Source organism: Podarcis tiliguerta (genome assembly GCF_965153285.1).
Source record: "Podarcis tiliguerta genome assembly, chromosome: 14".
Classification (NCBI taxonomy): domain Eukaryota; kingdom Metazoa; phylum Chordata; class Lepidosauria; order Squamata; family Lacertidae; genus Podarcis; species Podarcis tiliguerta.
The window spans coordinates 28,561,150-28,577,562 of NC_139547.1; the positions used below are offsets into that span (position 1 = coordinate 28,561,150).

The following is a 16,413-nucleotide window of genomic DNA, read 5'->3' on the forward strand; positions in this document are numbered from 1 at the left end:
CACTTTAAAAAACATTTTATTTTCTTTTTGTTTCCTAAAAACTTGTTCTGAACTCCAGGAAGCTCACAAGTTGTAACGTTCTTCCAGTGTTTGCTACATCGAGTCTGCCTCCCTCTTGAAGGAGCTGTGAAACTGACCCTCCAGGGTGCGAACGTAGAGATCTCCTTTCCTGAAAGCTGAGAGGGCGGGACTGAGCCAAGATCTTTGCTGTTGCACCTGTTGCCACAGCATCCCATCCTGACAGCACAGCCAGTCACCTCCAGCATCTAGTACCCATCTGCAAGGGGTGTTGTGGAGCCTTTGCTCAGGAGGCGTCACCATGCCAGGCCAGCCTGGTCTGGCCGGGCCTTTGGTGCCATACTGTCTTTTAGGAGCAGAAAAATAAATAATGAGTCTCTGGATCCTGGCAGCCTCCTGGTGCTGGGCCACATCCTGTCTGCCCTGGATACCAGTGGGGGAAGTGCTAACGTCCAGTCCAATGCCTGACTGGCCAATGAAATCCAGTCTGGGCCAGCGAGACGTCTTATCCGAGACGGAGGCGGAAAGTGGCAATCTCCATGGGGTCCAGGTGGACAGAGGTGCTGTTGGGGGAGGTCGTGGCCAGCGGGTACATAAGTGTCAAGGAGGAGGGCTGCAGAGAGGCCAGTTCAAGGCCCTGGAAGAGGCCGTCCAGGGATAGCTAGTGAGGACACAAGAGGTTAAAAGAGGGGGGGTCAGCGCAAAAGCAGACTCCAGTCCATGCATGCCAGAGGGAAGCAGCCTACCATTCAGTCAAGAAAGCAAAGCTCCAAGACAGCAAAACCCAGCATCGTTGGCTGCCTCTTGCAGTAGCCCAAGGAACCCACCCTTCCACCCTCCCCACAGCACCAGAGCTCTTGCTCTCCCATGGGTTGCCCATTCCTGCCCCTCTCTCCCTCAGAGGCATCATGGCATCTCTCCACTTACTGTGCCATGGGTGGTGGTGCAGTTGAATCCCAAGTTCCTGGCCTCCAGGCCACAGTCAAAGCCCTTTCGGTGCAGGATCAGAGCCGTCTCAGTGGAGGGCAGTGAATCGTCCTGGAGAGAAAGGCATGGGTGTTGGTCATAGAAGGGGGTGGGGAGAGAAAGCAGGGCCCAGTCCAGGGGAGAAACAGGCAGAGGCTGGGTCAGGCTGAGCTGTGATTCCTACACTGGGCAAATGACTCTTTCTTGTCCCTTCCAACTGGCCCCTGGTACATTTCTGAGCACGATTCAAAGTGTTGGTGCTGACCTTTAATGCCCTAAATGGCCTCAGCCCAGTATACCTGGGTCTTTTTCATAGTGGCACCTGCCCTGTGGAACGCCCTCCCATCAGATGTCAGGAAGATAAATATCTATACAACTTTTAGAAGACATTGAAAACTTTAAGAAGGCAGCCCTGCATTGGGAGGTTTTTAATGTTTGATGTTTTATTATGTTATGGAAGCCACCCAGAGTGGCTGGGACAACCCAGCCAGATGGGAGTGGTATATTTATTAATTATTATTATTATTATTATTATTATGCTTCTAGAAAGCTGTGATTGATCCCCATCAGCTCTCTCCCACCCAGGGGGCAACTCACCTCTCCTTGCAGGGTGCGCAGGTTGAGAAGATGGAAGTCACAAGGCAGGGGGCCCGAGAGGGGCAGGAAGGGCCTCAGGGTGGGGGGCGGTGGCTTCTCCTGGGCAACAGGCATCACCAGCACCTCAGCATTCAGCTGCATGGAGGTCAGGTGGCTGAGCAGAGATGGGAAACTCGTTGCCTGGCCAGCTTCCGCCTGGGAAGGAAGGAAAGCCCAGCAATGACAGGCAGGTGTGTGTCCCACCCCCAGGGGCCAAAGATGCTCTGGGGGCCAGGAGGTCACCCACAGGAAGCCCGCCCTCCCGCCTTCTAAGCTATGATGGCCACTGAGCTAGGAGCCAGGCTACCACGCACACACTGGCACAGAGGTGGGCCCAGCAGCTACGTTACCACCAGCTAGCACACCAGACAGGGCCGGGTTTTACCTCTTGGCTGTTGGCCTTGTGGATGGGAAAGACCAAGTCTCTAAGCATGGAGGCCAGTTTGGAAAAGAAGCTGGAGCTCTGGGTGGAAATGGGGGCAGGGAGAGGGGCGGTGAGAACAGCCATGTTACAACATGATCCGAAGGTGCACAGCCCTTGCAGAGCAAGGAGGCCAGGAACAGGCCGTCTCGCCTGGGATGGAGGGGCTCCTGGCACATGTGGGGGGCAGGTTCCTCCCCCCAAACCCCCTCTCTTTTACATGCTACTCAAGGAAACAGTGTGCTTCCCACTTCCCTTGTTTTGAAGCTAGCCTGCCAGGGACTTCCTTCGGCTGACTCTGAATGGTGTTTCTTCCCCTCAGTGCTCAGCAACCTTCTTCGGCTGCTCCATTTCACACAACCCATGGCTGATCTCTGGGGGCATTCATGCTTCTCCCTAGGAGAGACTGACTACACCACTCTCTCCACACTCAGTCTTCTACCTTTTCACCAGCGGCTGATGGATAGAACCACCTTTACGTCTCTACTGCAATTGTTCTGAAGGAGATCCTGCAGTTTACCCTCTGAGGGCCAAAATCACTATTGCAAACACTGTTGGAATGTTTTGAATTTGTATCATCCAGCATTATTTTGTACTTGCATGCATCTGTTTATTCTCGGGAGCCTTTTGGCTGAAACACAACAAAGGAATCCTGTCCCCAGGATGAAGAGACTCACTTCTCCTTTCTCTTCCCAAACACAGCAGACAAAGATTGGAAGCGTTTTGTGTCTAACCTGTTTGATCTGACTAAAGCGCTGCTGGAATGACCAAATGGGTGCTCTGCAGTGTGTTGCAGGCAGGAGTTCCAAGGAAACTTCCAGGGAAAAGGCAATATGCTGAACATCCTGGCACAGAGGAATAATTCGTGCAATAGGGCAAATGTGGGGCTTTTGAGCTAGCTCAAGGTTCCATCAGCCTGGGACGGGTGGTAGAACATAAGACTTTTATCATGCAAGATGAACTCCCAGCTATGGGATCATCTGTGTGGGAACTGCTGTGGCTTCCCAAACACAAAGGAAAATCTTTCCTTAGGGGTGCTTGCAAGAGGTGCTGGTGCCCAGGAGATTGGCAAGCAGAAGCAGCCCAGTGCCACTCTTGAGCTGTAGGGCTGGCCTGGGCCCCAAAGGAGCCTCAGATTTCGTGTCCTTCTGAACATATCAGAGAAGCCTGCATCAAACTCTGCACACGTTTGTTGGCACTCTGAAAAGCCCCAGCCAACTAGCAAGGGAGATTCAGGTGCCTGGGCAGAGTGGCCAGATGCAAGGGGTGCTGAGCACCCAGTCCTTGTACCTTGCTTGCCGCGCTGTGTCGCTCCAGGAGGAGGCGGAAGCGGTTGCAGGTCCGCTTGTTGTCCTTCAGGCCTTGCCCGAGGCCACGGTTGTCATCCTGCATGAGGCGCCGGTCCAGAATCACCTCCAGTTGGCCTGGAAGTTGAGCCAGGGAAGGGAGAGGAAGAAAAAGGGGGAAGTAAGAGGAGCTCCAACCTAGACACGTGGCCCACTTCTGACACACAGGGGGATCCTGCCAGCACAGCAGCAGCTGCTGAAGCCCCAACACAGACCCCCTGTGGCTGACCTCCCATCCCACAAACTGCTCCTCCTCCCCCCCACTCAGGCCTCTGGCTCAGTCCCAGGAGACCCTACTATGCCTAGACATCAGAAGAACTTAAGAGTCTGCTCAATCAGGCCCGCAGCCCATCTAGTCCAGCATGCTGTTCTCACAGTGGCCAGTCAGATGCCTCTGTGGGAAGCCTGCAAGCATGATCCAAGCACAAGGGGACTTTCTCCCCTCCTATAGTCCCCAGCAACTGCGATTCGGAAGCATTCCTGCCTCCAATTGTGGAGGCAGAGAACAGCCAACCTGGCTAGTGGCCATCAATAGCCCTCTCTTCCATGAATTTCTCCAATCCTCTTTTAAAGCCATCTAGGTTGGTGGCATCCCTGCCTCCCGTGGGAGCGAGTTTCACAGTTCGAATCTGCCTTGCAGAGAGAAGGACTTTCTTTCCTTTGTTCTGAATTGTCCAGCTTTCAGCTTCACGGGATATCTGCATCCTAGTGTCTTGGGAGAAGGAGAAGTCCCAGGCCTGGTGCTTCCCGTCTGCAGCCACCCCAGGAGAGACAGCTTTGCCCACTGTCCCAGCCCGCTCACCACTGCTGAGGCTGGAGACGCCCAAGGCTTGGGCCGTGTGCAGCGTCAGACGGCTCCGCGCATCTTGGATGTAGGCCATGACCGGCATGGGGTAGAAGTTGGCCTGGAGAGGCAGCTTCTTCAGGTACTGGCGGGGCTGGATCTGCCAGGAGAGGAGAGTGCTGAGAAGCCAAGGGGGCAGGCAGTCCCTCTCCAGCCTCTTCGCAAGGGCGGCAGGGTGTGTGTGTGTTTTCAGCCTCCCTCCCTGCCCATTACCTGAAAGCCGTTCAGGTCAGTGAAGAAAGTGCCTTTGCTCTCAATATCTGTGCTAAATCGCAGGGCCAGCTCCTTGTTGATGTGGTCTCGGATGTCCACCAGGCAGGAGATCTCTAGGGACAGGCCATCGACCCCTGCAGGGAGGAGCTCAAATCAAGCAATGATGGGAAGCAGGGCTTGCCTTGGGTGACCAAAGTCCAAGAGGAGGTGCCCCCGTGGGATCCTCAGCTGCCCCACCACCACTGTCGCTGGCAGAGAAGTGGCACTGGCAGTGGCTTCTGCCATTGTTGTTGCTACTTTATGGCTGCCACCCTGGTAAGGGAGGCTTTGGCAGGGACAGCACAATGAGATTGGGTGGTACCTTTCCTTTTCACTTCAGGCGGCAAAACAGGATGCATCGCCCCTGAAGGCAGGGATGGGACAAGCTCTCCACTGCTGCTCTCTCCCAGTCCCCAAAGCCCCTTACCTGCCACGTTGTACAGCCGGACCACCTCCTGGATGTGCTGGTAGTAAACGGCCACCTCCGAGAAAAAGGGTCCTTCCATCACCCGCACCACAGGGGGGTCCTTGGGGACATAGGGCTGCAAGGGAGAGGAGCGTCAAGGGACTCTCTGCCACTAGAGATTCAGCAGATGCCTCCCATACGAACTGTTTAAACACCGGCTGATTTTTTTTATTAAAAAAATCTGTCAGGCCTAGGCAAGCAATTCAGAGCAATTCCTTCCATAATGATTATCTGTTTTTAACTTTTGCTCTGCTTTCACTGTATGGTATTATGTATTTTTGTTGAAAGCCACTTTGATTTTGATTTTTTTAATGAAATAGCGGCATGGTGGCACTGTGGTCTAAACCACAGAGCCTAGGGCTTGCCTATCACCCCTGCAACGGGGTGAGCTCCCATTGCTCAATCCCTGCTCCTGCCAACCTAGCAGTTCAAAAGCACATCAAGTGCAAGTAGATAAATAGGTACCACTCCGGTGGGAAGGTAAACGGTGTTTCCGTGCGCTGCTCTGGTTCGCCAGCAGCGGCTTAGTCATGCTGGCCACATGAGCCGGAAAAACTGTCTGCAGACAAACGCTGGCTCCCCGGTCCGTAAAGCGAGATGAGCGCCACAACCCCAGAGTCGTTCGCCTGGACTTAATGGTCAGGGGTCCCTTTACCTTTACTTAACATTCTAACTAACTAACTAACTAACTAACTAACCAGAACAGGCAGGTGTTCTTACCAGGGAGAGGGTCTGGATTTCATTTCCCACCATTTCTAACCTGCCTTTTCTTACCTCCCTTTTCTTACTAAAGATGCTCTTTTACCAAACATGGCACAGGTTGCCTGGAAGCCCAAGAATGAAGCAGACAGTGAGGAACATTGGTCTACTTGGGAGATTTTCAGGGGCAGAATGACTGGCATGGAGGACTCCACCTCCCTTAAAGACAGGAGTCCAGCCTGCCCTAACCTGGTGCCCTCCAGGTGTTCTGAACTACATCTCTCATTAGCCACAGGGTACCATATGGAAGTGCTGGCTGGGGCTGATGGGAACTGTGGTTCAAAATGTGTGGCCTGGCTATTTTGTCTTGAACTGCGTTTATAGTCCAAAAGAGAGGAAGTGGGCTGTCTCCTGTGCCAACCAGGATGATAATAATGCCAGCCACAGAAAGTGAGACACCAACACCTGGTCTAAGCTGGGAATCATTTCCCCCCAACCAGCCCACCTACCCGGGAGATGTCCTACCAACCCCAGCCCCCACGGGGGCTAGCCCTGCCCAGACCTTGGCTTCTCCATCAGGCAGGAACAGGTAGGCACCGCTTTTGTCTTTGGTGCTCCGGGTCCCATAGATGAGGAACTGTCTGCTCAGCTTCTGCTCCTGGGCGTCGCCTGCCCGCTGCACACTCTGCCAGGGAACAAGGGGAGTCCTGGTGAGCACAGGGATCCACAAGGGGCCTTCCCCTTGGCCGTCAAGCTAAGCTGCACCTGCCCACCTGGTGGGCCCGCCCTCACCTTGAGGGAACCGCTGCCCCCAGAGAAGCAGGCGCGCATGTGCTGGTTCTCCAGGCAGAAGTCCTCCGTGGCTGTAGGAATGACCCGCACCGGGAAGGCCTCGTGCTTGTGCACGGGGAGGTCACGCCCGTGCAGGAGGAGGCGCACCGAGGACTTCAGTGTGTTGTGGCTGTCAAAGGACTTGCTCAGCTGCAGGATGCTGAGGCCCAGGGCCGGCAGGCGCATGTTGATGGACACCTGTCAATCGAAGCACAGGCAAGGGCAGCAGCAGTTCCCATTGCTCCCCCCAAGCACACACATTCGATGCACTACAAGGGGCCCAGCAGCCACCAGGTGAGCAGCAGAATTCCCTGTACAAATCCTTGGAGAAGAGGCATGCTGGTAAGCCTTAGTGCGCCCCAGTGGTAAACTCACAGGAGCAGCCCAATGGGAAGATGGGAGCCCGTCAGCATGGAAGGGCACCTGGGCACCTTCTCTAGCCAATTTCCACCTCCGACAACGAAGAGTCTGGTGGCATCTAGAAGATTATCAAGCTATGTTGCTCCCAAGCCCCAGGTGGCTGAACACTGTTGTCCCCACTTCTGCCTGCCTTCCCTCCAGGCTCTACCTGGTAGACATCGGGTGCCATGTCTGTGGCAGAGGTCCACTGGGCACTGAGCTGCACCGCTAGGGGCTGCCCCTCCTCGTTGAGGACCCGGATACGAGGCGTGTTCACCAGCAGGGACACAATGCTCAGCCGCTCCTGCTCCAGGGGGTTAAACACTACCACGAACCTGCAACAGAGAACAGGGAAGTTGCAAGATTGGCCAGTTTGGTCCGTCCCTCCCAGGCTCAAGTCCGTAACCCCATGATGTCCCAGCCCAGGGCCCAGGAGACCCGCTTCCCTGCTGTGTCTCCTGCCTGCTCCCCACCCTCTTTTCTCAAGGGCAGCCCCCCACCCCACTCACCCACCTGGGTGTTGCATCAAGCTTGATGATGGTTTTCTCTGGCAGGGAGTCTTGATTGAGGCGGGCCTCATCCTGGAAGAGAGAATGGGTCAGGCTAGAAGCACAGGGTAGGACCTGGCTGGGGCCAGCTCATGAGCTGCAGCCCCCTTGCCATGGTCCCCTCTCCCTGGGGGCAGCAGAGCCAGGCCTCCCCACCCCATATCTTCTAGATCGCTCCCTCGGGGCACAGAGGAGCAAGGGGTGAGCTGTGACTCACTGCGCCAAGGAAGGGCACCGCCAGGTCGTAATGGTAGGCCTCCTTATCTGCCAAGACCAGGTAATGGGCAGCGTTGATGATGACCCGCTTGAGGTTCATTAATGAGTGGAGCAGCCTAGAAGAGGATGGGGGGAGAGAAAGTTGACCATGAGGCCATGGGGCACAGAGCCCCACTGCCACACCTTGGTTGCAGGGAACCCATGCCAGGCCTTACCAACGTAGGCCAGGCCTTACACACACCTGACCCCATAGTCCACTACCACTGCCTCCTTGGCAGTGCCAGTGATGGCATCATGGTGCTGGAAGAGGCCCAGGTTGCGTCGTGCGTCCGTCAGCATGGCGTAGTCTGAGAGCGGGTACTTGCTGTCCATGCCGGCATGGCGGGCATGGCTGAGAGCAAGGCTGTACAAGATCTCGGCACCGCTGGGGGCAAAGACAGGGCGGGGGGAGAAAGAGGCTGTGAGTAAACCTTGTTCTCCCAGGAGAAGATGCCAGGCAGGGAGGCTCCTCCCTCCCTCCACCCCCCCCCCACAGACCCCTCACCGGAGATGTGCCTCCAGCACCCTGCCCATGCTCTTGTAGAAGGGCCGGGAAGTGTAGTAGCCGGTCCAGTAGTGGTCCTCTCGGTCCGCGTAGGAGAAGAAGTCCCCGCTGACCACAGGGAAGCCGGGTGGGCGCATTCCAGGGACGATGCCCACTTGCTTGTACAAGGCATCAAAGTAATCCGAGAGGGTCCCAAACTGTGCCTGTGGGGGAGGCATAAGCTGAAACTGCATCAGAAACCTTGGGAGGGGGAGACACCCAGTACCTTGGGATGGTGGGGAGCCCCCATGCATGACAGGAGAAGAAACTGCCCCCCAGAGCCCCAGAAGAAGACTCCGCCCCAAGGATCTGGAGTGGGGCACTCAGCAGCAGCCACCTCTTTCTCCCAAGGGGGCAAACCACCCCACCCTTTCCCAGGAAGCACCCCATTCGAGCCAAGGTGGCTGTACCTGCACATGGAGATCCGGATGGGCATTGAGGAAGTCAAAGAGGCGCTGATAGTTGAGGAACTGGGCATCCCACTCCTGGGGCTTGTCGTAGCGGAAGTCGTCCCCCAGCGGCACCAGGAGCACTTTGCTGCGGTACAGCTTGGACTTCTTGCGGTACTGGTCAAGCAGGAGCTGTGCCCTGCAGAGAGGACGGGTGGTCAACAACCAGGACCAGGACATGCCTGTAGGCCTGGCTGACATGGTCTGATCTTCATGGCCAGAGACAGAGACAGGAGAAACTATGTCACTTGCTGCCACATGAGGCAGTGGTGGCCACCAACTTGGACGGCTCTAAAAGAGGGTCGGAGAAACTCAACAGGGGAGAAGGGCCTATCAATGGGTGCTGGTCACAATGACTATGTTCTGCCTCTAAATACTAGCTGCTAGAAAGCACAAGTGGGGAGAATGCTGTTGCGCTCTGGCCCTGCTTGGAGGCTTTCATAGGGCACCTGGTTGGCCACTGTGGGAACAAGATGCAGGACTAGATGGGCCTGTCCCAGCAGCCAGGTTCTTCTTAGGAGATGCTGGAATCAGGAGGAGGAGGAGGCAGTTGGTCAAACGGTCCCCAAGCACTCTGGGCTCTGTGGGGGCTGCATCATTCCTGGAGGCACAGAACCCAGCTAGGAGAGCAGAGGGCAGGTGGTCGATGGAAGAAGCAAGCGTGTGAGCGGGCTTGGAAGGAAGGGGGCAGGCCCACCACCCCAAGGAGCCAAGGGTGATCATGAGAAGCCACTCACCGCTCAGCCACATTGGCACTGGTGATGGCCTTGGGGGGCACTTTCCAGGGGCAGTTGATGCGGCCCCCTGGCAAACGTTTGAAGTCAAACTGGCAGCAGATCTTGGGGTCGGGACCGCAGGTGTGGGGCACATCGTAACTGTAGAAGGGCATCATGTGGCACAGGATATCGGTGCTGGAGTCAGGATCTGAGGGGGTCAATGCCAGGGTCACTCTGTGCTGCTCAGGAAAGGCCCCAGGCAAACGGAGACTCAGGAACTGTCAGGAAGAACTTTCGCCTGCCACCCACAATGCAGACACACCAGCAACCCACAACAGCACACACCAGGCAAGGGAGGAGTCCAGAGCCCCACAGAAGGTGTGTGTGGAGCAAACGACTCCCGGTGGCCAGTGCTGACTGCAGTGGGAGGAAGCCCCAACTGTAGGGGACGAGGGACAAAGGACGCATTGGCCTCTAAAGGGGGTGGAGGACACTGGCAGCCAGCTGCTCCAGCTGCCAGGCTGTGAGGGGTTTGCAGACAAGACTCTGCAGAGCCTAAAAGGCAAGTTGGGGCATAAACAATCCAGGGGCCTCCACTCACACACCCCTCACCCCAACTCTGCCGCCACATGAACTCCAGATTCTGGGTTGCTGCAAAATGTTTCTTGATGGCGTAGTGGACCCGCTGGATGAGCATGCTGGTCAGATTGGCACGACGCAGCAGGTAAGGCATGGTGGAGCTGTGGCCAAAGGGGTCCACTGCCCAGCCAGAGCGCGGTGTCACCCCTGAAGAGCAAGGAGAAAAGACAGGCGTCAGCAGCAGAAAAGGCAAGGGCCTGTGTTTCAGTCGCTGTAACCTGCCCCACTTCAAACACACTCGGGATTCTGAAGAGCCATGTGAAACAGGAGGCTTGAATGCTCCTATGCAGACCCAAGTTATAATGTGGCATGCCTTGTATTTTCTATCCTTTGGGTCTGGCAAAGCAACAGAAGCTCTGCAGAACTACACACAGCAGAGGGGTTCACTATCCCCATCCAGTCTCCATGGTGCTTCTCTCCATTCTATACCTCCCACCACTCTCAGTGCTTCTGCCTGGCTCAAGCTCTGGCTGTCAGCACAAATGTGGCTGGTGCCACCCCGCCACCCGCTCCCCAAACTTGGCCCAGTCTGCGCACAGCACTCACCAATGTTCTTCTCCAGCCACTGGTGACCCTCAATGAGCTGGTCGATCATGGCAAAGTAGTGGGAATTGGCTTCATCTGGCATCACCCACCCGCCAGTTGCCATTTCTAGCTGCCCATTGCCCACAAGCCTGTGAAGGAGAGGTCAAGGTTAGAGGCAACCACCACCACCAACAGCAGCAGCAGCCCAAGAGTGGACCTTCCCACAGAGGAGGCAATCAATCAAGTCTGCCACATGAATACAAAGCCTACTTCAGAATACAACACTAATATCTCATATCAAATGTAACTGATCTGTAGAAAAGACTTTACAACGTGAAAAAAGATACAATGCACGTACTTTTGTAAATGGGGAAAATCTTTAATAAAAATTATTTTTTTAAAAAAACTTACTTCAGCAGGACTTCTCATTTGCATGAAGTATGTTCTTTCCACAAACATTTATGTTGTTATTATTATTATTTATTAAATTTCTATAGCCCCCTTTGTCCATGGATGTCAGGGTGGTTCACAACATAAAAATACGAGATAAGAATACAAGAACTGTGTACGCCACACCTTGAGCTCTTTGGAGGAAAGGTGGAATATAAATGCCTTTTTTAAAAAATGAAAGAAATATTATCCTAAACATCTTCCTACCAACCATCCTAAGAGCAGGGGAAATGATGAGAGTTAACCCCTTCCTCCCCTCTTGTTACCTGCGGACAGCAGCCCGTTTCTGGGCGCTGATGTTGTCCCACCATTTAGAGAAGAAGGAGATTTCGGACCAGATGAAGCGTCGTCGAGGATCCTCCTGCAGCTTCACCACCATGCTGTTGAGGATGTGCTGCGTCTGGTCGAAGTAATACTTGTCAAATGTCTTGATCCAGCCTTGGGGAAGCAGAAAAGGGAACATCACTGCAGGCCTGTTTAGAGCAGCCTTCCTCAACAAATTGCCCTCCAGGGACTCTGGACTACAACTCCCATCAACCCCTTGATGGCACAGCCAATGGCCACCAGATTGGAAGAAGGGCAACGTACCTCTACCTATACACACATTTTGCTTCCTATCTTGGGTTCTACAAGTGCTAGAGACTCTGGGGATTGTGGCTCACTGGGGTGAGGAGGTTGCAACTGAACCCCCTGTCTTCCCTGCAGATGCTCCTGGCTACAAATGAGCCTCTCACCAAGCAATGGGGGAATGATGTCGGCCACCGCCCAGCTTGCTTACCTGGGTCATTGTGGGAATGTGGCACCACAAAAACTTGCAGTGGTTCGGCGTCCCATTCGTGTGGCTCATAAGTGATATCGAAGCCTTGCTTCCACACCCCACCATCCTGGTTGTCATAGGGGAGCAACGCAGACACAGCCAACATCTGGGAAAGGACAAGAGTGTCAAACCAAGGCATAGCAATGGAAGAGTCTCCTTTCCACCCACCCCAAGCCAGTCTGCCCTTAGCAGCCTCGCAGCTCAGGGCACCAGCTACTCCCCTTGCCTTAGGAGGCCCTGGGTCCTGTCTGTGGGCTTCCTGCCAGGGCATCTGGGTAGCCACCGTGAGAAACAGATGCAGGACAAGATGGGTCACTGGAGGTGTAAATGACTATCATACTTTGAAAAGCTCAATGGATCAAGTTCATCCGTTTTGTTGAATTAATAGTTTTAATTGGATTTTGAATAAACATGCAATTAATTGTTACTGTCCTGAATTTATCTGTATTATTATCTTCAGCGCTTTTTTTCTAAAAAAATAATATTTAGGGGTACTCTTATTTTCCTACTCATATTGAAATACTGCCCCTCAATGAGGCCAAACTTAGATTCACAAAATGTTTAGGGGTATGCATACCCCTGCGTCCCCCCCAGAAAAAGCATTGATTATCTTCCTTAATGTGTTGTGAAAACTACTGTTCTGAATACTCCTTTTCATAGAGGAGAAGTGTCACTGGGAAGGAGTTTAGGGTAGCATAATTGTGGGAACCACTGTGCTGTCATGTGAACACCAAAGGCACTGGGGTCTTGCTTCCAATCACAAGTGCTATGTTCTCCCTCTCCCTCCACCAAATAACACCAGTTGCTGGAAATGGCAGGAGGGGAGAGAGTGCTCTTGTGCTCAGCTTCAGCCCCAGAGGTATCTGAGGCATCTGGAGGACACAGCGAGAACAGGGTGCTTGGCTGGATGGGGCCCCCTTTGGGCTGATCCAGCAGCAACTAGGTGCTTCTCATGCTCTTCACTCCTCTTTCCCCCTCCAACTTTTCCAGGCAGAACCATTTACACAGTCCTGTCCCCCAACCCCCACCCCACCCAGCTGACCTGCAGGTCTTCCTTCTGGCTGTTGCTCTTCAGTGCAAACTGACAATCCTGAGAGGAGATGGAGTAGAAGCTGGGCCGGCTCTCGGGAGGCAGGACCCAGGAGCCATTGGGCATGTGGAAAGGCAGCACCACCGGCTGGCCCTCCGCATTGGCTGTCAGCTCCAGGACAGAATCCTTGATGTGGCTGATGATTTCGTGGTTCTCCTCCAGGAGCTGCTCCAGCTGTTCAATCCGGTTCTGCAACACCGAAATCTGGCTCTGTGCGGGGGTGGGGGAGAGGACGAGGAGCAGAAGAGGTGGCACAAGTAGGAGGAAGTTGTGAGCAGCCTGCCAACACTCAAGCCTGCCCGCCTTCTTCCTTGCCTCCCTTTGCCAAACACTGCCCGGCTGAGCAAAAAGGGACGTCCAGCGTGGCACAGCCCCCTTCCCACTCTTGCCAGCAGTTGTGCAAGTGCAGCCAAGGGACTAGGACTGGGGGGGAACTCTTTAGAGTGTGGCAGGGGGGCTGCCGCTCTTCTCTGACCCTGCCGCTTCGGACAAGAGATTGAGCCACTGCTGCAGAGACAGTCAGGGACCCCAACCCACCAAGTCACTCTTGGAAGCCCTTGGCAGTGGCTCCTGCGTCTCTGCAAAGGGCACAAAGAGGGCAAAGCAGCAGGTGGAGGAAGGTCTTGCCCGCAACGCACTTACCCTAGGGAAATTGCCCCCATTCTGGTGCCGAGCAGGATCATGCTGGACCCTGTCCAGCATCAGATAGAGGGAGAAGACAGCCACGCAGAAGATAGCTGCCCCACACACCGTCACCTGCTTCTTCAGCTTCATCCCAGGGGTGCCAGAGGGAACATCTGCAACAGAGCCAGGACAGGACAGGTGTAGGCATCAGTCCAGGCAGGGACACTTCTCTGGGCACTCTAAGCCCCCACCTCCCCCTTTGGGCTCCCTTTTGCAACAGCGCAGCCCCCTCCCACCCCACCAGGCCAAGGACCCCCATCTCCCCCGAGATCTCCCCTGTACCAGGGGAGGCCTTGCCCAGGCAAAGAAGCCTGACTGGCATTGCCCAGCCCCTGCTCCTCCACAGCAGGACTTAGTGGGGCCGCCGGGCCTTTCAGCTCGCTGCCCCACCAGCCGAGGAGGGAACCCAGAGGCGCTAGAAGCCGAAGCCGCCAGGCCTGCGCTGCCCAGCTGGGAAGGCACCGGCGCCCACTCACCTGGCCTGTTGCTGGAGGGGAAGCCGCGGCCTCTCCCTCGGCGCCCGAGCGCTGCCTGCAGCAGACGCGGCTCCCGCAGGCCGAGCAAGCGCCGGCCGCAGCGGCCGCGATATTCTTAGCAGCTGCCGGGCCTGGAAAAGGAGGAGGAGCCGCGGAGCCAGGCCCGGGCGGTGGGGCGCTCACAGCGGCTCGGGAGCTGCACGACCCGCTTTTCCTCGCCTGTGCCCGAGCGGGCAGCGCTGCAGGTTGCTCGGGCGCTCCGAGAGAGAGGGAAGGGCCGGGGCTCCGGCCAGCTGGAGGCGCATCGTCGCCGGGCACTGCTCGGTCCCTCCCGGCCCTGCGCCTCCCGAGCTGGAGTCCCCCGGGCCGCACGCAGCCCCGTCCCCGCCTCGGGGCTGGCCTTGGGGTGGGGAGAAGGCTTACTTCGGGGCAGGTCTTGTTCAGAGCAGGCGCCTCGGAGCAGCCCCGGCGTGCAGCCGACGCCGCCACCGGCCTCTCAGCGCAGGGCTGGCCATGGCGGAGGCACAGCAAGAGCGCGCAGTCTCCGCACCCGCGGAGGCCACCAGGCTCCTTCCACACAAGCCCGCGGCGAGTCCCAAGACGGAGACCGGAGCCTGCCAACAGTTCGCTATTAATAGAGAGGCTCTTGCCTCCAAGCTGGCGAATTGGGGCCCTGTGGCTTCCCCCCACCCCGCATGTGCAGAAGGGACGAGGCGTGCAGGCAGAACCAGGCGTGGGTGGGTAGCTATTTATTTATTGCGTTTAAATCCCACCTTTTTTCTTTAAGGAGCTTAAAGTGGCATGCATGGTTCTCCCGCCTTCCAAAGCAATCTTGTGAGGAAGGTTGGGCTGAAAGGCAGTGCATGGCCCAAGGTTACCCATTGAGCTTCATGGCTGAATGGGGGTTTGGAACTCTGTGGTTTCCTAGTTCAACACATTGACCACTGACCCACCCCTGACTCTAGTGTCAGACTAGTTGCCCATGGCAATCCTGCTTGTCAGACTATGGAATGACTCTTCCCTTCCTCCTCCTCAGCCCTCCTGAGAAGCCCGCTGGGCTGGGCACAGGAGAAGGGCACCTGCTTTGCCAGGCAGAGGGCAGCAGGCATTGCCAGTCAGTGTGGACAATACTGAGCTAGATGGGTTCTGTGTAAGGCAACAGCATCCTGTCCACCTGTGATTTCTGGAAAGATGTATATCACCTTCAGAAATGGTAAGTCGGTGGTAGCAGCAACATTCACTGGGTTTTGAGCATAATCCCCTCTTTCTAGGCATCAGCTCTATCACTTTAACCCCTTCCCTTTGCAAATACTGTAGAGTTGCTTTAACAGTACAGTGGTACCTTGGGTTACATACACTTCAGGTTACAGACTCCGCTAACCCGGAAATAATACCTCGGGTTATGAACTTTGCTTCAGGATGAGAACAGAAATCGTGTGATGGCTGTGCGGCAGCAGCGGGAGGCCCCATTAGCTAAAGTGGTGCTTCAGGTTAAGAACAGTTTCAGGTTAAGAACGGACCTCTGGAACGAATTAAGTACATAACCAGAGGTACCACTGTACTTTATATCTACTGCAGCAAGGGATCCCCTGATTAAGTGTGGGAGGAGCATCTCTCCCCCTATATGCACCGGTGGCAATTAAAACCCCTCTCCCTCAATATTTGGGACTGTCCAGTCATCTACAGAATGTTATTTGGATCCCAGAAGCCGCCTGCTATTCCACTTCTGCCTTAAATTAAAACGGCTGAGGTCAGGTGCTGCTCAGTCATCCATGCCTTCTGAAGGCAGAAGAGCATCACTGCTGTACTGTAGTTGCCATTTTCTGCCCTTTTTTGAGGCATTCTCACTAAATTCTCAATAATAGCAGCAGCAAATACTATTGCACACGAAAATAGTGTTTGCTGCTGCTATTAATGATAGCAGTATAGTAGTAGCAGTAGTAAATGCCATCTCTAGCAATTTGCTCCTCAACTTCCTTCCTCGGCCTCCCACCCTGTTACTTTATATCAGGGCTTCTTTCTCCTCATGGGGAAAATATGTAAAATGCATAAATCTAAATCAAATAAGTGTTGGAAATGTAAAGAGAAACAAGGTTCTTTTTATAATATATGGTGGTCTTGTAGTAAGGTTAAAGCTTACTGGGAAATGATATATAATGAATTGAAAAGGATGTTTAAAATAACATTTGTAAAAAAAAAAACAATAGAAGCTTTTCTTTTGGGAATTATAGGGATAGAACTACCTAAACTGTATAGAAACTTATTCATGTATGCTACTACAGTGGCAAGAATGTTACTTGCCCCAAAATGGAACTAAGTAGAAGTCCCAGCAAAGGAAGAAT

The 16,413-nt window shown here is 54.7% G+C and overlaps 1 protein-coding gene across 4 annotated transcripts; it reads right to left on the reverse strand.

Moving 5' to 3' along the window:
• On the reverse strand, positions 1–14,835 carry MAN2A2 (mannosidase alpha class 2A member 2). Of its 4 annotated transcripts, none has more exons than XM_083412395.1 (24): positions 14,495–14,736; positions 13,554–13,708; positions 12,864–13,121; positions 11,783–11,927; positions 11,271–11,442; positions 10,576–10,703; positions 10,003–10,176; positions 9,412–9,598; positions 8,636–8,813; positions 8,187–8,389; positions 7,884–8,066; positions 7,644–7,758; positions 7,392–7,459; positions 7,048–7,213; positions 6,441–6,677; positions 6,211–6,333; positions 4,911–5,025; positions 4,445–4,578; positions 4,190–4,331; positions 3,332–3,465; positions 2,006–2,083; positions 1,582–1,776; positions 946–1,056; positions 1–679 (listed from the first exon to the last, which is right to left on the reverse strand). In XM_083412395.1, the coding sequence occupies exons 2-24, from the start codon at positions 13,683–13,685 to the stop codon at positions 524–526; spliced, it is 3,534 nt and encodes a 1,177-aa protein (XP_083268521.1). In that variant the 5' UTR covers positions 13,686–13,708; positions 14,495–14,736; the 3' UTR covers positions 1–523. The 4 variants fall into 4 exon arrangements, with proteins under 4 accessions (XP_083268521.1, XP_083268520.1, XP_083268518.1 ...); XM_083412394.1 differs by lacking the exon at positions 2,006–2,083 and adding an exon at positions 14,072–14,364 and having other exon boundaries at positions 14,424–14,680; XM_083412392.1 differs by lacking the exon at positions 2,006–2,083 and having other exon boundaries at positions 14,495–14,835.
• Between the last annotated feature and the right edge of the window lie 1,578 nt (positions 14,836–16,413).

Excerpts from the sequence above, each read along its gene's own strand:
- MAN2A2 (XM_083412395.1), bottom strand. The coding sequence starts at position 13,685 with ATGAAGCTGAAGAAGCAGGTGACGGTGTGTGGGGCAGCTATCTTCTGC. Across the intron at positions 11,928-12,863 it reads GCCAGAAGGAAGACCTGCAG|ATGTTGGCTGTGTCTGCGTT; the intron begins GTCAGCTGGGTG and ends GTCCTTTCCCAG. Across the intron at positions 4,579-4,910 it reads CCGGCTGTACAACGTGGCAG|GGGTCGATGGCCTGTCCCTA; the intron begins GTAAGGGGCTTT and ends TCCTCCCTGCAG.